General features: G+C 46.2%; 2 protein-coding genes across 4 annotated transcripts in view; one reads left to right on the plus strand and one right to left on the minus strand.

Moving 5' to 3' along the window:
• LOC143989146 (fucolectin-like) overlaps positions 1-23,723 on the plus strand; it is a 565,918-nt gene that overhangs the window by 491,219 nt on the left and 50,976 nt on the right. The gene's annotated exons all lie outside the window — the stretch shown is intronic.
• Positions 1-23,723, minus strand: part of LOC143989147 (fucolectin-4-like) — a 378,380-nt gene that overhangs the window by 180,542 nt on the left and 174,115 nt on the right. For 2 of the 3 annotated variants that reach the window (XM_077489174.1, XM_077489172.1), the window contains exon 2: positions 2,829-2,907. The exons of the other annotated variant lie outside the window; for it this stretch is intronic. In XM_077489174.1, the coding sequence (XP_077345300.1) occupies positions 2,829-2,892 (64 nt within the window). In that variant the 5' untranslated portion in view covers positions 2,893-2,907. The remainder of the gene's footprint in view (positions 1-2,828; positions 2,908-23,723) is intronic. 3 annotated transcript variants of the gene reach the window in all.

The following is a 23,723-nucleotide window of genomic DNA, read 5'->3' on the forward strand; positions in this document are numbered from 1 at the left end:
GACAAGTCAACAACAGGAGTCTGATGAGGAGTCAGAGGAGGATGGTGCCGGGGCGGATGAGCAGGAGCAAGAAGAGCATGCTTTAAACCTTTCTGGGATCCCTGTTGTGCGAGGATGGGGAGAGGAGAATGAAGAGGACGACATTATCCTGGATGATGAGCAGGAGCCAGGCCACCACACCGCTTCCACTTTAGTGCAAATGGGGGCCTTCATGCTCCAGTGTTTTAATAGGGACCCCCGTATAAAAAGCATGAGGGTCAAGGACCAGTACTGGGTGGCAACGTACTTAGACCCCCGGTACAAACACAAAATGGCGGAAATGTTACCGCCGTCGCAGAGGGCTGTCAGAATGCAGCACTTCCAGGCCTTGCTTCGAGAAATGCTGCATTCTGCTTTTGCGTGCGCTGGCAGAGGAGCAATTCCCACTCCCAGAGAAGGATTTGCGGGTACCAATCCAACAGCGCCTGCAAGAAGAGGCCGGTTTGAAGATGTGTTGGTGACTTCGGATATGAGGTCATTCTTTCAGCCGACCCATCGACAGGTGTCATCCGGATCCAGCATCAGGGAACGCCTAGACCGTCAGGTGTCCGACTACATTGGGTTAACGGCCGATGTGGACGCTCTGAGGAGTGATGAACCCCTAGACTACTGGGTGGGCAGGCTTGACCTCTGGCCAGAGCTTGCCCAATTTGCAATCGAACTGTTGGCTTGCCCCTCATCCAGTGTCCTGTCCGAAAGGACGTTCAGCGCAGCAGGGGGGATTGTGACCGATAAGCGTACTCGCCTAGCTCACCACAGTGTTAACTACCTCACATTTCTAAAAATGAATGAGGCATGGATCTCGGAGGAATTCAACACATGTGATCAGTAGACCATGTATATGTCTATAAACAATTTTTGGAATCAAGCACACAGACCTTCTTAATTCATTTGGCTCACTTCCCTGACCCAAAAAAGCACACCGTACTATATGCCCCTACCCTCCTCTTTGAAGAGGTTGAGCGGTGTCATATTTCTACTGGGGCTGCTTATTATGAGGGGTTCCCACCATCCCTGTGCTGTGCTGACTTCCTCCTGGGTGTTCTTATTATGAGGGGCTCCCACCATCCCTGTGCTGTGCTGACTTCCTCCTGGGGGTTCTTATTATGAGGGGATCACACCATCCCTGTGCTGTGCTGACTTCCTCCTGGGGCTGCTTACGGTGCTGCTGTCAGCGCTGTATGTCACGGAGCTGCTGTCAGCGCTGTATGTCACGGAGCTGCTGTCAGCGCTGTATGTCACGGAGCTGCTGTCAGCGCTGTATGTCACGGAGCTGCTGTCAGCGCTGTATGTCACGGAGCTGCTGTCAGCGCTGTATGTCACGGAGCTGCTGTCAGCGCTGTATGTCACGGAGCTGCTGTCAGCGCTGTATGTCACGGAGCTGCTGTCAGCGCTGTATGTCACGGAGCTGCTGTCAGCGCTGTATGTCACGGAGCTGCTGTCAGCGCTGTATGTCACGGTGCTGCTGTCAGCGCTGTATGTCACGGAGCTGCTGTCAGCGCTGTATGTCACAGAGCTGCTGTCAGTGCTGTATGTCACGGAGCTGCTGTCAGCGCTGTATGTCACGGAGCTGCTGTCAGCGCTGTATGTCACGGAGCTGCTGTCAGCGCTGTATGTCACGGTGCTGCTGTCAGCGCTGTATGTCACGGAGCTGCTGTCAGCGCTGTATGTCACGGAGCTGCTGTCAGCGCTGTATGTCACGGAGCTGCTGTCAGCGCTGTATGTCACGGAGCTGCTGTCAGCGCTGTATGTCACGGAGCTGCTGTCAGCGCTGTATGTCACGGAGCTGCTGTCAGCGCTGTATGTCACGGAGCTGCTGTCAGCGCTGTATGTCACGGAGCTGCTGTCAGCGCTGTATGTCACGGAGCTGCTGTCAGCGCTGTATGTCACGGAGCTGCTGTCAGCGCTGTATGTCACGGAGCTGCTGTCAGCGCTGTATGTCACGGAGCTGCTGTCAGCGCTGTATGTCACGGTGCTGCTGTCAGCGCTGTATGTCACGGAGCTGCTGTCAGCGCTGTATGTCACGGAGCTGCTGTCAGTGCTGTATGTCACGGAGCTGCTGTCAGCGCTGTATGTCACGGAGCTGCTGTCAGCGCTGTATGTCACGGAGCTGCTGTCAGCGCTGTATGTCACGGTGCTGCTGTCAGCGCTGTATGTCACGGAGCTGCTGTCAGCGCTGTATGTCACGGAGCTGCTGTCAGCGCTGTATGTCACGGAGCTGCTGTCAGCGCTGTATGTCACGGAGCTGCTGTCAGCGCTGTATGTCACGGAGCTGCTGTCAGCGCTGTATGTCACGGTGCTGATGTCAGTGCTCTGTATTACGGTGCTGCTGTCAGTGCTCTGTATCTCCTGCACCCTCTTGTTTGCCTACCCTGGTCCCTGACCTTCCCTCTCCTCCATTGCCTTCATTAGCTCCATAGTCCTGAATTGTCAGAACAATTTCCCAAATAAAAAAAAAATGCTTGTAGTTATCGATCCCAAATTCACCTCATACATGTATTATGCTATTGTCCAGGTGGTGGGACTACGTGCTACCCCCTAATAATTACCCCGTGGCCGCAAATTCGACCTAAAGGTTTGCGAAATTCGCCTCCCATTGAAGTCAATGGAGCCCGCGGCGAACGGTCGTTTTCGCGAACGTTTGTGTCCGTTCGCGTTTCGCGTTCGCGAAACGTCCCGTCGGAAGTTCGTCCATCACTATACAGGATAATTATAATTACAATTTTAATGTCAGCCTAATATAAAGCATATAATATTCTAAACAAACGGTCAGGAAAAAGAGTTCTTACACTCAGCGGAAACCCCACAGAGGATCCACAAGAAGACGGCGGTGTGTAGAAATATCATTCTCATGATTCAGAAATTCACCTAAAGGAAAATGTAGAGAAAATAAACAAAAATGTTATCTTGCCACAATAAAATGTTAGGTGTTGCATAAAACTGATGTTGACTGTATTTGCTGTTTAATTTTAGAAATCTCAGGTTTGCGTAGACCTAATCATTAAAACTCAATCAATATAAAACATAGGTATAATTGAGATAGACTTGATCTTTGATTTGTGAAAGAATAACTGTTAATTGGACATTATAGTGTATCTAAAATTCAAAAAATGGTGTTATTATTTTTCAATAGAACAAGGAAGCATTAAAGCCTGTGTCAATTATTTACTCCTGGTCCCAGAGTAGCAACAAGAAGTAAAAATAAAGTGAGGATAATTTCATTTTTAGATAGTTATCACCAGAATAAGTATCCCCTTTGGAAAATGTAACCTCAAATATTTTCTGTTGAAAGCTTTAACATTTTCCCCTAGCCTTTTTTCTCAGTGATAATTAAACGAGTTGTAAACCCTTGTTTTTTTAAATAAAAATAACAAACATGCCTATACTTACCTGCTCTATGCAATGGTTTTACACAGAGCAGCCCCAATCCTCTTCTTCTGGAGTGCCCCACCGACATTCCAGGCCCCTCCTCTTCACTGGGTGTCCTCACAGAAAGCCGCTTTCCCTGGGGGCACCTGTACGGGCTTGCTACCGAGTCCCACTGCTACGTTCATTGACACAGACAGCGGGACTCGACTCGGCCCCCACTCCCGTGTCACTGGATTTGATTGACAATGGCTCCTGCTGCTATTAATCTGTCCAATGAGGAGTGAGACAGCAGTTGTAGCCTCTGCCCCCTCATGAACATAACTGGATTGGATCTGGGTCAGGTAAGTAAAAAAAAGGGGGGGGGGTCAAGGGAGCTGCAGTACAGAAGAGATTTCACCTTTATGTATAGAATGCCATAAGCTGAAACATCTTGAGGCTTTACAACCAATTTAAGGAAGAGCTAAGTTTCAGACAAAACCCAGTTTGGCTTAGACCCTCTGGAAGTTGTCACATGATAGCAAGCCATTAAAATTATCATCTGCTTTCAGGAAATTTCCTTTTCCACAGGTGCAAGTAACAAATTGACATCCTTGACCTAATATGGCCACCCAGCCATATTTGGTCAACTGATATGGCCTCATCCCTGTCCCTTTCTAGAAGTAGAATGAGTGGGCTGGCATCACCAGCATCCTCACCCCATTGCTATGTGTGGCTGCTAGGTGGGGAATTCCCCAGGCAGAGCAATTGGGCCAGTGGCCTACTATCATGTGACAGCTGGGTTCAGCTGCACCTTAGCTCATCCTTAATTGTAACAGACAAAAAGTGATGGGAAATGTAAAAATTTCGACTTCAGCTCGCTCTTAGTGCTAATGATGACCAGAACAAAAATACAGGGTGAAGCTACCCAGCAAAAACACTCACAGCTGCTGTATATTGAAAAGAAAAGGTAACTTTTAATAACATTCAATTACAAATATGGCTCCTGTAGCAATTGTATATTCTATATTTTCTTTTTTTACGTTTTTTTCCACAAAAGTGGCATTAGGCTTTAGGTTTTATGTATTGATCTATTTTCTTTTGAGTTAAATGTTTTTCTATAATTGGGGTCGGTCAAGGGAGGATGATTGGGGAAGTGTGGGGTAAGGCCTAAAAAAGGTGAATCCAGTAAGGTTATTGGTGCAGGTGCTGTGTTGTGTGTTCTCAGTGATGAAGAAGAAGGTCAACCAGAACCAAAATTGTGAAAAAATACCACCACATTGTGACTCTTAGCCACTGGTGATAGTATTCTTAGTTTGTGTTTAAGTTCTTTTCATTTAACAAAGGATTACAAAACACAGTACATCATCATAAAATACATCCTAAATTACAAAAGACATTGAGATCTCAGACAGGACATAACATAAATACAATACCTACATACAGTATATATAAAAGTTATATCTCCTTGAACCTTATTATAATTACCAAGTATAATGAGATTTTTCAGTCAGAAGGAGGCAAGAGATAGCATGACATAACCTGCTTCTGAATGCAAAAACCCCTGCAGATCTTCCCCCTCAGGAACAGACCTAGGGGGTTACCCGACTTCTCCACCTGGTCTAAGCTCCTCTCACCCACCCTCACCCCCCCCCCCCCCAATTCCCTCGTCTTCCCCCTTTCATCACCCCCCACCACTCCATTGAGTCCTCTGATGTGGCAAAATCAAATCATGAAAATGTAATGTGATAATTTAAGGGGCAAGATCTAGGGAGAATTATGTCTTCCGAGTTCTACCCGAACCATCCCTCACTATATAACCTAACCCAACCCCTTTATCCGTCCCCCTTTGTGATTACCCATTCTGGTCCATAATGGGCATTCTTTACCCTGGAGCAGATTCACTATTCCAAACTGCTGTGAGAAAAAAAAAAAATGAATAAAACAGAAAAAAAACATTTGTGATATTTTAGGGGGCCAAAACTAGTATTCATAGTTTGTCCATGTGCCTATGAGTTAGAGTGTGTTTGACCCTCTTGTGTTGTATCTTTTGTTCTGGGGGATTTTTTTTCTGGGATCTATTTAAAGTCAGTGAGGATGTACTGTCTAAAAATAACCCCATGTCCATGTTCGTAAAGTCTATGGAGTTCAGTTCATTTGGAGTGATTTGAAATGTATTTTTATTCCCAATCAATATGCCCTATTATTGCAATAAGCCTGTGGTTTGCTTTTGAAATGCATCTTCTTTGTTTGCAATGAGCGCTCTGTGCAATATTCTTCTTTTTCAATATTTTCAATATTCAATAGTTTTTACGTTTTCAATTTGCTAGCTTCTTGATCACCTAGTGTATTGATTTTGGCCTCTATAGCGAAAATGTGTGAATTAATTTTAAAGCGATTGTAAACTTTTGATTTTTACATACAGGTGAGCTTATCAGACATCCCAACCTACAAAAACTCATTTCAGGGAGGTGAGCGTGGCTTAAACCATGCTACATATTGGGTGTGGCTTAAATGGGGTGTGGTTTTATAGAGTCTGACTTACATAGTGCAGAATGTAGTAATGTTAAATAGGGACTGTACAGTGTTGAGTGTATGGCGGTGGGTAGTATGTGTAGGAGAGGAGTGCGAAGTGTATGTAGGTGGGTATAATGTGCATGTGAGGAGTGTGGAGTGTACAGCGGTGAGTAGTATGTGCAGGATGGTGTCAGTAGGGCAGTGGGCAGTGTTAGTAGTTCTTTATTTTTATTTTTTTACAATTTTTTTTTAAATTATTTTTTACAATTTTTTTAATTTTTTGTTTTTCTCAATGATTGGGGGTGGTGGTAGTGGAAAGTGTCAGTGGAGCAGTGTGTCCATAGTTTTTTGTTGTTATTATTTTCTCTATTATTTTTTACAATTTTGTTGTTTATTATTTTATTTAAATACTTTAAAATATTTTTTTTCACAGAGCTTCTGGGGAAGGGGTGGGGAGTATGTGGTGGTGATGGTGTCAGTTTTTATTTTTACATATTTTTAATTTTACAATTACATTTTTTCAAATGCTTTTCGGGGGGAGGGGGTTGGTGCAGTGGACAGCGTTTTTAAGGCAGGGGGTGGTGTCATATATATATATATATATATATATATATATATATATATATATATATATATAATTTATTTTTATAATTTTTGTTTACAATTCCATTTTTTTGATATATTTTTTGGATTTTTTTGTAACCCTGTTTGGGGGGCTTTGGTAAGATATCAGGGGTCTAGATAGAACCCAGACATCTCCTCTTTGAATCAGAGAAAGAGGCTGAGGACACAGAATCCCCAGTCCCTTTCTCAGCACTGAAGATGAATGGACAGGAGACAGCGGCTCCTCTCCATTCATAAACTGAGCATAGTAACACAGTTTACTCTGCTCAGTTTTCACAGGACACAGAGAGATCTAGCTCACTGTATCCAATTCAGAAAAGGAAGGGGTCAGTAAATGACCGGTCCTTTCCTCCGCCTGCAATCCTGACAGATCCCTACAGCCGGCGGGAGAGGAGAGGAGGGAAGCTGGCTGTGGGGGATGGGGGGCGGAGGAGGAGGACAGGGAGTCAGAGAAGAAGGGGGGGAGAAGGACACGGAGAGGGGTGGAGGATAAGGATACAGGGAACATTCGGGGATGATCGTGCAGCAGGAGGGACAGCTGTGATCACCGATCTCCCTGTATACCTTTTTAGCCATCAGCCGCAGGAAGGAGAGAGGGATGTCAGCTATACAGGGAGATCGGTGTTCACAGCTGTCCCTCCTGCTGCACCGATCATCCCCGGACAATCAAGGATCAGCCCCGCAGCCGGGATATTGGGCAGCACTGGTGGGTGTCCGGGAACCGCCCCCAAAATGCGGGAGGCTCCCGCACCTTGCGTGAGACTTGAGATGTCTTGGTTACAATGAAGCTCACCTAAATCAATATCTCCTAAATGTGCATCGTTTAGGAGATGTTCTCATTTGGAGCACTCTGTGATGTCGGAGCTGTGCTATGCCTGAGACTCCCGCCTGGAAGTGCTGGAGTGACATCGCCGGCTTGGTCATTCAAGCGGCAGCAGCCCATTAGTTTCAAGGTAAGTCTTTCATAATGTGCTAGTATGCAGGGCATACCCTGGCAGAATTTATGATTTCTTGGCCATCTTTCAGAAAATATTAATGATAACACAAAAACTTCAAATCTGCCTTGGCTTATGATTTTTCTACTTACAGTTTACCGCTTTCTATATCTCATACTCATTTCCCTCTTTTCTCCCCCCCCCCCCCCCTTTTTCCTTTCCTCCCTTTCATCCCCATTTTCTGGCTTTTTCTGACATGACTCTGTAAACTATTTATGAGACAGTACTCCATTTAAATGGTCCAATTGCTGCTTTTGTGATTTATGTAAATATCATACTCATGTTAATATTAATAAGTTTGTCTTTTTGATTTTTTGTTTTTCTATATACTGTATATATTTTTCAATTTTTTTTTTCCTGTATTATGTGATGGAGATACACTACGAAGTTTAGTGATTCTTTGAATAAAATACATCTGGAAGACTGATAATGGATGCCTCCTGTTTTGATATTATTGAAAGCAAATAATTCAATTTAAGAAATATTCTTCTGTTTTTTTTCTTTACATTTTGTCTATTTGAAGCTGGCTTTTTTTAGGGGACAAAACCAGTAGTCATATGGATGCCCCGGGCACTTGTACTTAAGTGTTAAACCAGTCTCTGCAGATGACACTTGGGCTTGCCTGCTTTCCCAGTCCCAACACCTGACTATAGGCTGCTTGTCAGCCTTGACGTCACATCTCTTAGGATCCGATATGCTGGATTCACTAGTGGGCAGGTTCTCTCTGCCCGACACGAACCGGGTGTAATTGGATCTTCTAAGATGGCGGAGGTGGACTAGATGTGGCCTGGGTCTGTCGTCACTTCTGCCTCTTGCTTAGCAGACATGCGCACTGTTTACATCCATGCCCCGCCAGCCACGGCCATCAACTATGGTCTTTAAACATTCAGTAAGTAACTTTTTTTCTGTTTAAACTTGCTTTTTTTCCACGCTACTTTGATGTATGGAGGTTTATTTGCCATTTGCATCTGATAACCTGCTTAATTGCAGGGGGAAGTAGGGTGGTCAGGGCTTAACCCCAGAGGTCTTCTGAGGCGACCCAGCTCTCCCCTGGCTTCCAATCGACCCTAAGGCGAACTACCCACACCAAGTAAACAGCCTTGGGATTTTTTTCTTTTTGGGGAACATTATATACATATATATTAAAGATATGTAGCGGGGACATAATTGTGTATTAATGTAATTATGTTTATACCAATGCTAAATCTATGGACATTGTGATGGTTCAGTGCTTGGAGCCATCTACTGACGCAATCTGGTAATGCACAGATATGGTGATCTTTAAAACACCAAAAGACTGATAGGAAGTGATGTTTGTTTTGGACAAGAGTTTTGACCCTTGTTATCCAGGAGTCTGTGTGACCTACACATGAACACTCTTATACGCAGTGTATGTTGGGTAGGGGATAAAAGGAGCTGCCGCGGCCATATTTGGTCTCTTGGGACCACGTTGCCCGCCTGTGCGGAACTGTGTGGAAGGTTCTCGGATGCATTGGTAGATAGTCACCGTGGAGTGCAAACCGGACTTTTTGCAGGGTGACTTAGTGGAGCCAAGAGCTGGTGATCAGATTGACGGGGGATCGGAGACGCTTGTCGGAGTAGCGGAGAACCGGATCCAGTCAGGCGAGTGACATGGAGCATCTGGCCCAGTCTAAGTGGAAGCAAGCTGCAGTTATCGGACCCAAGCCATCACCCAGAACTCTGATCCAGTTGGTTAGCGGGTTACGGCCCACCGTTTAATCGAATGCACGCAGTTAGACTTATTCACAGGCCTCGCAGGAACCTGTTGTTCCATGGAAGTGTAACTGAGCAACTGACATTTGGTAGGCTTGAGGCCCAGTTCACTTTAGCACCCAAATACAAGTTCTTGGAGGTATACCTGGAGTATTTTAAGTTAACTTTCTCTACATACCCCTTTGGATTACAATTATTTGAGGAACCACTTAAGCTAGCGAAGAAAGATGATAAAAGAGGAAATACTTTAAGTAAGGCCTCACGTAGACTTTAAATAAGGGGAGCTCCCAGGTCTAGATAGTAACATACTTGTATATTGTTTGTTGTACCTGATTGTTAATTCATGTTGTACTGACATTCTACGTTGGAGTGACAGTACAATCTCTGTAACCACCTATTTGCTATACTTTCAGTAAAAGTATTTCTGTTTAAGAGAACAAGTGTGTGGCTTACTGTCTTTCCCCACCAGGTGGAGTCAGGGGATCCTGAAGGATCTATACAGTACAATATAAACAGTATAAGGTACCTGTATTATTATTGCACCGCAGCTGTGCCAAGGGGACAGAGTGAAACAGAAGGGTAGTTTCCTCAGAAGAGTGCAGGCCCAACTCTAATTAGCAGCTCCTTCGGGGGTCAGTGCTACACTTGGGGGCTCGTCCACGATATGTCACTCAAGAGAGAGACCCTGCCCTCCCGATACGGATCCCGATAAGGCCGTCCAGTGGTGTGAAGCAGAAGGGATATGCTCGGAAGCAAGTGTGGCTATTGAGTTTCCTGAAAGTGGCTGGGGAGAGAAGGAAATTAAAGAGGGGGTACAGGTCTTGTCCCCAGACAAAAAAGCTTATGTGGTCTCAGTAAGGCCTGGCTATGAGACTGACTGCACTTACGTGTTGGTAGAATGGAGGCAAGATATCCCTGAAAACATCCACAGTGCTAGCATAAAAATGTCAGAGAGAATGGAATTTTTTTTGACACACCCTAGTAAGAAAGTGTGGGACTCGCCAACTCAGAAGCAGCTAAAACCCTTAAGTTCCGGACCGTTAAGTTCCGGACAACAGGTAGCTGATCTAAAGCGACACTTTGGAGAAACGAATGTTAAATTTCAGGAGGCCTCCAGACTAATGGCTGAACGCATTGGTGGAGCACGCACCTCTCAAGAGCCATAGCACAGTGCAGAGGATGCGCACCTCCGGCCCTCTACAAGAAATAACCATTCAGAAAGATTTCGGCATAGCTGGCCAAATAGGAGAAAAAGGACAGAAAGACAAACTGTCCTACATCAGTCTCTCACACCAAGTAGAGTTGGGACTAGAGAAAGAATACTCAGACTGAAATTAAAGAGGCAGTAATTCAAGCTATCAGTCCTGGGTCTAGTGTCAGGGCCACGTTGGAAAGGAAAGCTGGATTGGCCCTGAATCAGTTGAGGAGGGTTCTGAAGAGCTACTATGAGGAGGAAGATTCTCCTGAGTTGTATTATAAACTGATGAACATTACTTAACCACTTTCAGACCGGACCAGTTTGCTGGTCAAAGACCAGACCACTTTTTGCGATTCGGCACTGCGTCGCTTTAACTGACAATTGCGCGGTCGTGTGACGTGGCTCCCAAACAAAATTGACGTCCTTTTTTTCCCACAAATAGAGCTTTCTTTTGGTGGTATTTGATCACCCCTGCGGTTTTTATTTTTTGCGCTATAAACAAAAATAGAGCGACAATTTTGAAAAAAACGCATTATTTTTTACTTTTTGTTATAATAAATATCCCCCAAAAATATATAAAAAAACATTTTTTTCCCTCAGTTTAGGCCGATACGTATTCTTCTACATATTTTTGGTAAAAAAAATCGCAATAAGCGATTATTGATTGGTTTGCGCAAAAGTTATAGCGTTTACAAAATAGGGATAGTTTTATAGCATTTTTATTAATAATTTTTTATTATTTTTTTTTACTAGTAATGGCGGCGATCTGCGATTTTTATTGTGACTGCGACATTGTGGGGGACCCATCGGACATTTTTGACACATTTTTGGGACCATTGTCATTTATACAGTAATCACTGCTATATAAATGCAGTGATTCCTGTGTAAATGACACTGGCAGTGAAAGGGTTAACCAGTGGGTCGCAGTGTAGGGGTTAAGTGTTCCTAGGAGTGTGTTACTAACTGTGGGGGGGTTGGGCTTTCATTTAGTGTACACTGATCTCTGCTCCAATCACATGGAGCAGAGATCAGCGTCACTAGTTGCTAGGCAGAATGGAAAAATGTTGTTTACACAGCATTTCCTCCATTCGGCCGCTCCGTGAGACGATCGCGGGGATGCCCGCGGCGATCGAGTCCGCGGGTCCTGCGACCGGACTCATGGGGGTCCCGACCAGCGCGGGAGCGCGCCGCCGGCGCCGTGCTCCCGATGGCAGGGCGGCATCGAATATTGGACGTACCTGTACGCCAATATGCCTGCCCGTGCCATTCTGTCTACGTACATCGTCGTGCGCTGGTCGGGAAGTGGTTAAGGTGATAACTTTCTATTCCGGGCTATCGAGCTCAAGGATCGCCTGTTGGCAACCACACAAGAGGAAGGACTTGGAGACCACTTTGGGGCTGAGCTCATAAATGAGAAAATTCCAGAGATCAGTGACCACAGGGTTGAAGAGTGACCATGTCAAGGTAGCTCTGAGACAGTACTTGGAGAACCCCTCCACGCCAGATGAAGTCCTTATAGAAAAGGTAAACGATCGCGGCTAAACTCTCTCCAAAATATAGAGTACAGGCTCTATCAAAAATCAGATCCCTGTCTGGCACTCTGACCCAAAATCCCAAACAAATTTTAGAGGCCTTCCACAAATTCTATTCCAACCTCTACTCGGGTCCTAGCCCAGGTAACAGCCAAACAATTGACTCGTTCCTTGACAGCATTCCCCTCCCTAAAATCTCTGATGCCCACCGCTTAATCATGGATGCTCCTTTTTCTGAGGAGGAGGTTAGTGCGGTAATCAAGTCTCTAAAAAAAAGCTCTGCCCCCGGCCCTGACGGATTTTCCAATTGTTACTATAAATCCTTCACGGAAGCCCTTTCCCCCTTTTTGACCCGATTTTTGACACGACTCCCTTGACCAGAACTCACCTATTGACCCAGCTTCCAATCTTGCATACATCTCTGTCATACCCAAACCCGGCTCTCGCTTGACTTACAGAAAGCCTTTGATACTATTACTTGGCCTTTTTTGTTTCGCACCCTTGAGAACTGGGGCTTCGGTACTCATTTCACGACCCTCCTAGGGACCCTATATTCTTAACCCAGGGCCCAAGTCAGACTACAGGGACACCTCTCCAACCCGTTCCCGATCTCTAAAGGCACCAGACAGGGTTGCCCCCTATCCCCCCTTCTCTTTGCCATAGGCGTCGAATCACTAGCGATTGCCATTAGGAATCACCCAGACATCCATGGAGTCCAATGTGGCCAATCCGTACATAAATGTGCATTATTTGCTGATGATGTCCTCCTTTTTGTTACCTCCCCCCTCATATCTATTTCTAACATTCTCCACCTTCTTCATCAATTCGGGCAGGCTTCAGGTTTAAAGGTTAACATGTCCAAATCCATAGCCCTCAATATCTCCTCCCCCCAAGCTACGGTCGACCGGCTAACAGAACACTTCCCCTTTTCCTGGAGCACTACTTCCATTACCTACTTAGGGGTTCACCTTACTCCCAACTTTGGCCAACTTTACAAACACAATTATCCCCCCATGTTTAAGAAGCTTAAGACTGATCTGGATCAATGGTCAGTCCACAAACTGTCATGGATCAGCAGGGTCAAGGCGGTTAAAATGACCCTCCTCCCTAGGATTCTTTACCTTTTCCGCTCGCTCCCCATTTTTGGCCCCCAATCCCACATCCAAAACTTTCAATTGTCCATTAACCGATTTATTTGTGGCAACTCCAATCATAGACTCCCCAAAAGCACTCTTTTCCGACCCAGACGGAAAGGAGGCTTGGGCTTACCTAACCTCCGTTGGTACTATCACGCTGCTCAATTAAACCAAATCTCGACTATTTACTTGAGAGGCCCTAAACCAGACTGGATCGAAATGGAGAGACAGGCAATCCCCAAGTTCACCATTGATTTCCTCCTATGGCGCCCCCCGAAATCCAGACCCCTATCCATGTCCCCTACCCTCTCTCACTCCTTTGCGATTTGCAACACTCTTCACAAACTAAATAGTGTTATTTCCAGCTGGCACCCCCTAGCCCACATCTTTAATAATTCCGCGTTCCCCCCTGGGTTAAATATTAAAGCTTTTTTAATGGTGGCTGGACAAAGGCCTCTACAGAATTGGGCACTTTTTTTAACATGAATGGCCCCCATTACTTTAAATCAATGCACGTCACAACTTGCCATGCCCCCCATGGAGCAGTTCCATTTTCACCAGATAGCTCACTTCCTACGTACACTCCCTCCCACCAATTCAGATCGCCTCGGGGTTACTCCCTATGAACAGTGGTGTGTGTCGGCCATGGACATGAGGGGGGGAATCTCCCTGATTTACTCAGCTCTGTCCACCCCCTTGGAGAAAGCAAGTTATATGCAGAGCTGGGAACGAGACCTCGACTTAGAATGGGACATGGACACTTGGCACTCCTATTTCACGAGGGCCTTCACAGGGATCCTGAACATCTCTCTCATTGAAGCGGACGTTAAGGTCCTCACTAGGTGGTATCTGGTCCCGACTCGCTTGGCTAAATTCTACCCTCAAACCTCACCTCTATGCTTTAGAGGCTGTGGCCACTTGGGCTCCCTTCTCCATATCTTAAGGGAGTGTCCTCGGGTCAGAAGCTACTGGAACAAGATCTTCTCCTTAATTCGCAAGGTTACTGACGTTGCGGTCCCCCAAAATCCGACTATAGCACTCCTGAACCAGCCAATTCCTAAAATCTCCAAATACCACCAATGTCTGATCCACTACATACTCATGAGTGCCAAAATGACCATAGCCCGGTTCTGGAAGTCCCCAAGGTTCTCCTTCCCGGCAGCTAAACAAAAAATCTCTTGGATCATGTTCCAAGAAAAGACCTCTAGTCTCATCATTGACAAATCTAAAAAATTCAAAAAAGTCTGGGAACCCTGGGCTCGCTACATTGGGGTGCCCCTCTAGACCTATAACTGAACATAATCTTGATGACTAGCACTACAGCGAGACCCCCTTCTCCCCTCGGGAGCTCCCCTTGACATTGATACCTCCCCGACCCACTCCTCCCCTGTCTTCCCCCTTCCTCGTCTGTTCCTCTTCCTTCTGTCTTGGCTTTCTCTCCTTCTTTACCCCACCCATTCCTTCGAAATCTTTCGTCGGGAGGAGGTGGATACATGGCACAAGATTAGAGCTTAGCCTGAGCAAGAGTGATCTCCCCTAACTTTCTGCTTGCCATGGCACCGCTAACTTTTTGCCCGCAGGGCCAATCCCACTCTGCCCTCCCTTTTGGGGCACAGAGTCGGGTTGCATTGGTTATTTTGTTAACCCTCCCTTAGCTTGTGCTACTGATATTTTCCTTCTCGAGTTGTCCTATGTTGGGTTTGATGCACACATTAATTCTAGAGGGTCTGGGGATCGGGGGGCTTTGGGTCCCAGGCACAGTCTGAGCCCATTTGGGGTGTCTGGAAGCCGGGCTCCCCGAAGAAACTTAGATATATCCCCTACTATTAAGCTGCACCTCCTTCCCCCTCTCCTTGATTTCTCTTTAGGTAATTGAATACCCTGTGCATCATTCTCTCATTCCTAGTTTGTACGAGCCCTGCACCCCTAGCCTTTAACCTCATGGATATTGTTCGCAGGTGCTGTCCTCCTTCACTGTTTTGTTATATTGGCATACTGTTTCTTACTCTTAAAAATGTGCCTTTTGACCGACTCTCCTGCGTGAGAGCAGTTTGTTCCATGTACTCTTTTTGTTTCAATAAATATCTTAAAAAAAAGAAAAGGTAAACGAAGCAGAGAAAGTAGAGCTGGGGAGAGACCAGAAACAGAGGAAACTCTATCCCCCTAGTCCTTCCAGTGTTGAGGTACAGCAAGTGGATGCTCCCTCGGATGTCTGGGAGCCCAGTGTACTAGCAGCAAGGGCCAAACAAGGATCATGGCTCTCACCCAATCATCACCTTCCGCAAGTCAAACAGGACTGGAAAAGTTGCTCCAGACCCAGAGGGAGATTCTGGAAATGATGACAATACTAATGACTCAATTGGCAAGCCCTCATTTGGAGAAAGTACTGTCGAAAGAAACCCCAGGGACCTTTGACCGCCCCACCAAACCCACACTAGAACCTGCTTCAAATGTGGAGGGATAGGACATTTCAGGCGGATGTGCCCGAGCCCCGTGGCAGAATCTAAGTCCAAACAACCGGCGGAAAACTTCAAAGGGCCCCAGTAAAGGAGGAGTCAACTGGGCTCCCGGCTATTGGAAAACCTCTCATACTGACTCCAACACACTCTGCCTCTAGAAGACCCCCAAGGCCAAGGGCGAAGATACAGGCCACCAAACCGGCCAAAAGAACCACATTCAGTGGGGTCCCTCCCAATCTAGTGGGACCCTCGCCAATTGTCCCCATCCAAGTCGAAGGGGTCTACACAAAGGCATTGCCGAACACCGGAGTCCAGGTGACCCCATTATACAGGGACTTTTATCACCGACATCTCAAGCATTTACCGCTACAGAAATTAGAGGAGATGGAAATATGGGGGTTAGGTACCCAGAACTTCCCATACGACAGTTACCTACCGGTTAGACTCATGCTTGACCCCAGCACAGCGGGAAAAGCTGAGACGTTTGACACCTTAGTTGTGGTGTGCCCTCGCCCTCAGGGAGCGGGTAAGAATTCCCTGATTATTGGGATGAACACGACCTGATGAGAAGGCTCCTGACTCGATTGGCAACCCATCTGGGGCCTTCCACCACAAAAATACACCCGATGCCAGTCCAGACATACAGGAACCTCAAGCAGGAAGAAGAGACTCCTGAGGGGGGAGTAGGGAAGGTTTGGTTTGTGAGCAGAAGAGAAAAGTGTGTTCCACCTGGAGGAGTGGTCTGCCTAAAGGCCCTCGTCAAGCTGAGATGGAAAACTCCGGGGCCTTTTATTCTCCTTGAAGATACCAATCAAGAGAGCCATATGGGGTTAAAACACAACCCAGAAGTGCTGCCTACCAGAACACTGAAGAGGACCCACGGGAATATTCCCGTCAGTATCCGCAACACAGGAACCACCTCAGTGAAGCTGCCACCCAGATTGTTACTGGGACAGGTTAGCTCGGTCACCCCAATCGCAGCAAGTGATCAAGAGGAAGAAACCCGGACAGAGACTCAGTTGGAAGAGGTTTGTTTAAAGAACACACCACTGACCCCTGCCTTGAAGGAAAGGCCCAACTGTTAAGATGGAAGGACGCTTTCTCAAAAAGTCCAACGTGGGACTAGCTAAAAGTGCCACTCACCGAATCCGCCTGGAAGAGAACAGCCTTTTTAGAGAGAGGGTCAGGCGAATCCCACTAGGAGATCTAGAAGACCTGAGGGAGCAGTTGGCGGAACTGAAGAGGACAGGCATCATTCGGGAGTCTAGAAGCCCATACGCGTCTCCCATAGTAGTGGTGAGAAAAAAAAATGGGTCGCTGCGCCTGTACATCAACTATAGAACCCTGAACAGAAGGACCATTCCCGATCAGTACACCACCCCTTGGATTGAAGATGCCCTGCAGAGTCTATCGGGGGCCAAGTGGTTCAGTGTGCCGGATCTGAAGAGTGGGTATTATCAGATCCCAATGTGCCCCGAAGATAGGGAGAAGACTGTCTTCATCACCCCAGTGGGGTTCTTCGAGTTCAACCGGATGCCCCAAGGGTTGTCTGGGGCCCCAGTAACTTTCCAAAGGCTTATGGAAAAGACAGTGGGCGACATAAATTTGATAGAAGAAGTACTAGTCTACTTGGATGATATAATAGTCTTCGGGAGAACGCTGGAAGAGCATGAGACACATCTGGAAAAGGTTCTGAAGAGACTCCACGAAGAAGGTTTGAAGCTCTCCATGGAGAAGTGCCAGTTCTATCAATCCTCTAAGTTATTTGTGACACGTTGTGTCCAAAGAGGGCGTGGCAACTGACCTGAAGAAGCTAGAGGCTGTCACTTCTTGGCCCAGGCCCTCCAACGTGACTGAACTCAGGTAATTCTTGGGGTTCTGCTTCTACTATAGGAGGTTTGTGGAAGGGTTCACAAAAATAGCCCGTCCCTCACTGAGCTCTTGAAGAACCAGGAAGAGGCTGGTGAAGACTCAGAGTGGTCTGGGAAGCCGAAAGAGGACCCAGGAAGAAGCGAGAGTCCATCCAGACTCAGTGGACTTCAGAGTGCGAAGAGGCCTTTAGACGATTTAAGTGGAGCCTCACCAATGCTCCGGTGTTGGCATATGCAGACCCTACCAGGCCCTATGAGCTCCATGTGGATGCCAGTTGAGACGGACTGGGGGGGGGTACTCTACCAAGAACACGAAGGGTCTTTGCGACCTGACGCCTATGTGAGTCGGAGCCTGATCCCTGCAGAAAATAATTATCCGACTCATAAGCCGGAATTCCTGGCCTTGAAGTGGGTGAGCTAAAAGACTACCTTACGGGGCTGAGTTTGTGGTGAAGAAGGACAATAACCCCCTCACCTATTTGCTCACTACGGCCAAGCTGGATGCCACTGGCCACAGGTGTCTCGCAGCCCTTTCGGCTTTTACCTTTAGCCTGAAGTACAGACCAGGGGTTGGTAACCCTGATGCGGATGCTCTATCCAGAAGACCACATGACCCCTTGAGTTCCCCAGAAGACTGGACTCAACTCACCCCTGAAGGAGTCAGGGCCCTATGTGAGGGGACAAGTCACTATGGAAAGGGTGGGGCAAGAGCCGAAGATGTAGGAGTACCTTCAGCAGAAGTCCCCAAATGTTACTGTGATGTCTCCCAAGTGGTACAAGAAGGCCTCCCCAAGCTGTCCAGGAAGGACCTTAGGAAGGATCAGGAAGAAGACCCATTGTGTGGACTAGTGAAGAAGGCATTGGAATGCCAACAACCTATTGTACTCCAGAAAAGTCCTTGTCAGGAAGCCAGGTTGTTGCTGAAGGAATGGGATCGGTTGCAGCTGCAACAGGGAGTGTAACAAAGAATGAGGGAAGAGAAAGGGAAAAGGGGTTGGAGGGTAACCAACCCCTGGGACTTTTAAACGGCACATAAAATAGAAAAAAAAATAAAAATAATACCCGCAAAAATAATAGAATCGTTTTATTAAATATTTAATGAAAATGTAAAAATGAAATTCATAGATCCATAAATAACCAGTCTTCAAGAGAACAAACTCATGGAAATGTATCCAAGAGAGGTACAATTCATAGCACCATGAAATGTTACCAGTCCAACACATTTACTTATGCTGCGATTTTCTTTTCTTTCTACATGTTTTGCTCTCATGAGCTTCTTCAGGATAAATACAGCAAATATTAAAAGCTAAAAAAGATACAAAAATGAAAAAATGAAAAAATAGAACGATATCAAATAATTAATTAATTTAAAACAAAATAACAGGGGTATTATACATCTTAGATGTTATACACTAGTCATTTCAAGATTACATCAGAACAGATAAACGTCTATGTAATATCACAATACGTATATCACAATAGTAAACAAAGGGTAGAAAATTGTGTCTCACCATGTGCCTATGATCTCAAAATCACATCACAAATTGTGCAATAGAAACGTTCAGGTAAAGCGCTTTGGGAAATACCGGACCCCAGAGATCTATAGAGGGACAATTCAACACTAAGGTATGTCGGATATATCAATAATAAATGAAATAAGAAAAAATGGTGACAAATACTACCTGGAGATAATTGAGTTAATCAAGCTTGAATCAATCTGGAAACTAATCATTGGTTTCCATATGTTATCGTAGTTGCTATAGCACTGCCAGACTGAATCACAAAGTATATAAAAAAAAAAATATTTCCACCTATCACCTAAAGAAACCGTGAAAGGGAGGAAATATAAATATCACAATGATACACTATAAAATAGGAACATCCAGGGACAGCTGAAAAGCTGTCTCCCCAATGTTCCAATGTTGGTTTTATGATTAAATCATTCATAATTGAATATATAGGGCTTAGTTACCTGATACTACATGAGCCAAAAGCCTGTGGATTAGGGAGAAAGTCCCTAATATACCAAAGAATTAAGGATTACTGCCCCTCAGCACGGACGAACGGGCAGGACCTGCCTCGTCAATTGCCAGGCCGTCATTGACGTGGGTTAGGCTTTTAAAAGCCCTCTCCAGCTCGGCGGCATCTGACGTCGCCGCCGAGCTGCGGGCATGTATAGAAAGACTCCGCCTCCACATGCAGTACGAAACAGCAGTAATGCGCAGGCATGAGTGACGCAAAATGCGCCATCATCACGCATACGGCCATCTTAGCAGATGGACAAATGCCCTTAGTGTGTTGCAAAAGTGCGCATGCACGAGTGACATGCATGACGTCAACGTGTAATAGGCCAGTTCCCCACTAGCATAGCACAAACTGGGACAGAGGTGAAAAGAAGGAAGGACACAAATCATCCGTCCCCAGGTCACCTTTCTAAATCCAAAAGGCAAACAGGATGGAAAAGTAAACTGTTGTAAGAATGATGCAGAGGTACAGAAGGTCTAACCGAACAAACAGGGGGCACCCGGAGAAAAAGATCCGATTGATTAGAGACCTATGACCTAAGGTACCCCCGAACGCATCTATTGGATCACCCCAAGATCACCTTCAGGAGATCGGGATCACTGCGGGACACTCTGGTCCATAGCCATTTTGTCCCTCAGCTGTCGTTTTTTTAAAAACGTAAGGGATCTGCCCCTTGTTGTCACAAATGCAGTTTTTGCAGATACATCTATGCCTCAGAATCCATTCAGCTACCAAACAGGCATCTACTAAAACCTAGATTCTCGGTTACTTGCCAATCTATCGGCATTGTGTACATTATGATCTGTCAATGCAATGCCTTTTACATAGGTAAAACAAAACGCCCATTTTTCCATTGCATTCGAGACCATGTGTCCCTAGTGCGTGGTAAGAAAATGGAGACTCCTATTAGTGCCATTTTGGCCTCTATCATAAGTTTGATAACTCTTTGATGCATTTCTTTGCATTGGAATATGTACCCCCGGGGGGTCGTGGGGGTGACTATAACTGTATCTTGCTTCAACGTGAAGCACGTTGGATTTTCAATTTAAATGCCACATATTCCCCAGGCCTAAATTACACTTTCAGTTATAAGCCATTTTTGTATTTTTTATAATATATATATATATATACTGTGAGGGGGTTAGCTCGGCAGCGGGTGTGTGTGACCCCCTGGATGGGTTCACAACACAAAATTAGGCACAGCAGACAGCGTTGTAGGTGCAAAAAAACAAAAGATGCAGTTTATTTGTGCTACATGCAGTGAAACATATAACAGCCAAACAAAAATAAAACATGAAAATAAATCCTGGTCAGCTTGACCTCTAACTACACACTTAGACTCCCTGTCTAACAACTGGGTGCAGCCTTGTGCTGCCCCAGTCCCTGTCTCTGTTGTAGGGGTTTGCCACACAGGCGTTAACTCACCGCACAGAACAGAACAGATATCACACTCCCCAGTCTATACACGCAGAACTGGTTCCAGGATGGAGCATCTCCCTAAGCATGCTGGGGTTTTTTGTAGAGGTCTTAATGAGCCCACTTACTTCAGCTGGGCTCATTAACTCTTCCCCTCTAATTGTAAAGGTCTGCATAAAGCCTGAATCTAGGGCACACATATTTCCCATCCTGGATACAACCAGGTGACTTTACCTGCGTGCTGCCACATACCCCCCCCTCTTGTTTCAACCTTGGGGTTGTAACACAAGCATTCAGACACGCATGTATCCGAGACAAAGCATCCACATTCCCCATTTTAACACCAGGGCGATGCTTAACTGTAAAGTTAAATTCCTGTAGGGCCAGGAACCACCTATTTACCCTTCTATTGGTCTCCTTGTTCTGAGCCATCCACTTTAAAGGAGCGTGATCAGTCACCAGGTCAAAGTGCCTACCTAGCAGATAGTACCGAAGGGAATCTAGAGCCCACTTCACTGCTAAACATTCCTTCTCAGTCGTGGCGTAATTTACCTCATGGGACTTCAACTTCCTGCTGAGGTAAATGACTGGGTGCTCTTCCCCGTTCCAGACCTGGGATAACACTGCTCCTAACCCAACGTCTGATGCATCAGTTTGTACAACAAAGTCCTTAGAGAAGTCTGGTGAGTACAACACTGGCTGGCTACATAAGGCTGTTTTTAAGGACTGAAATGCTTCTTCAGCCTCTGGGGACCATTTAACCATAACCGACTCTTTCCCTTTTGTCAGGTTGGTGAGGGGCACAGCCTGAGAAGCAAAATGGGGAATGAATCGTCGATAATAGCCAGCGATTCCCAGAAAGGCTTGTACCTGTTTCTTGCTGTTGGGACGTGGCCAACTCTGTATGGCCTTGACTTTATTGATTTGGGGTTTTATCACCCCCCTCCCAATAGTGTACCCAAGATATTTGGCCTCCTCCTGTCCAATGGTACACTTCTTTGGATTGGCCGTAAACCCAGCTTCCCGGATAGAGTCTAGGACTGCTTGTACTTTCGGCAAATGTGAGACCCAGTCTGTGCTATGGATAATCACATCATCCAGGTAAGCTGCAGCATATTTCTGATGGGGCCTCAGAATCTTATCCATTTTCCGCTGGAATGTTGCCGGTGCATTCTGTAACCCAAACGGCATTCTCTTATATTGGAATGCCCCATCTGGGGTTACAAACGCAGTTTTCTCCTTGGCCGACTCGGCCAGGGGAATTTGCCAATAGCCTTTGGTGAGATCAAGAGTTGTCATATATCGGGCTGTTCCCAGCCGGTCAATCAACTCATCTATACGCGGCATGGGGTAGGTGTCAAATTTTGTAACTTTATTTAATTGTCGAAAATCGTTACAAAACCGCCAGCTCCCATCAGGTTTGGGCACTAGTACGATAGGACTGGACCAGTCACTCTGGGACTCCTCTATCACACCCAATTCCAACATCCTTTGAACCTCCCCACGTATTGCCTCCCGTCGGGCCTCTGGTATTCTATAAGGTTTTAGTTTTACCCTTTCTCCTGGCGGGGTGATAATGTCATGCTCTACGCCAGATGTTTGTCCGGGAAGCTCAGAGAAAATCTCTTTGTTACGAAGTACAAACTCTTTAACCTCCTGTTGTTGGGGTTTCGATAAGGTGTCTGCTATTCCAACCTCAGGAACTAAGCAATCAGGCTGTACTTGTGACAAAGTCTCTGCGACTAGGGATTCCCTATCCCTCCAGGCTTTCAGCAGATTGACGTGATAGATCTGCTCCAGCTTTCGCCTTCCTGGCTGTCTAACCCTGTAGTTCACCTCACTAATTTTTTCAATTACTTCATACGGACCTTGCCATTTGGCCAGAAATTTGCTTTCAACCGTAGGGACTAGCACCAAGACCCTATCCCCCGGGGAAAAAGTACGGGTCTTGGCCCCACGGTTGTACACTCTCTGCTGTGCTAACTGCGCTTGGGTTAAATGTTCCTTTACAATTGGCATTACCTGTGCAATTCTATCCTGCATCAGGGCGACATGCTCAATCACGCTCCTGTGAGGAGAACTCTCATTTTCCCAAGTTTCCTTGGCGATATCCAGCAACACATCAACATTTCTACCATTAATACACATTTTACATAAATGTTTCTCAGGTCCCCGAATGGCAGTGCATGCAACTGTCGCAAACAGCGACTGACGTCTCTTACTTATAAAGTCACATTGCATAGGCTCATCCACAACTGGGCAATTGGCTGCAATATGTCCCTCTTGCCGGCAGCGGTAGCAAATAATCTTTTTCGCTGTCTCTTGCGGCATGGGCTTCCTGGGCTGCTCCCGCCAGACCTTAGGTAGAACTCCCACCCTCTCACTCTCTCCACCCTCACCCCTTGGAGTCATCTTACCCGCCACTGGGAATGATCTGGTCTTAGGGTGGAAAGTCCGTGAGTCCCTGGAAGAGGTGGTCAGGTTCTCTGTAGCCAAGTACCTCTCAACCAGATCCACAAGTTTATCTGCATTTTCTGGGTCTCCATGGCTTACCCATTTTTGGATGGCAGTAGGAAGAGCTCTCAGGAAACGATCCATAACAACACGTTCCACAATTTTTGGTGCGGTCAAAGTCTCTGGCTGCAGCCACTTCCTGCTCAGGTGAATGAGATCATACCTTTGAGACCTGGGGGGTTTTCCAACCTGAAAAGTCCAATTATGCACACGCTGAGCCCGGACGGCCAGGGTGACACCCAGCCGTGCCAATATTTCTGTTTTTAGCACCACATAGTCTTTTGCTTGGTCAGGCTCTAGGTCATAATAAGCTTTCTG

The sequence above is a fragment of the Lithobates pipiens genome, unplaced genomic scaffold (genome assembly GCF_037356315.1).
Source record: "Lithobates pipiens isolate NorthernLeopardFrog02 unplaced genomic scaffold, aLitPip1_a1.2 Scaffold_18, whole genome shotgun sequence".
NCBI classification, from domain to species: Eukaryota; Metazoa; Chordata; class Amphibia; order Anura; family Ranidae; genus Lithobates; species Lithobates pipiens.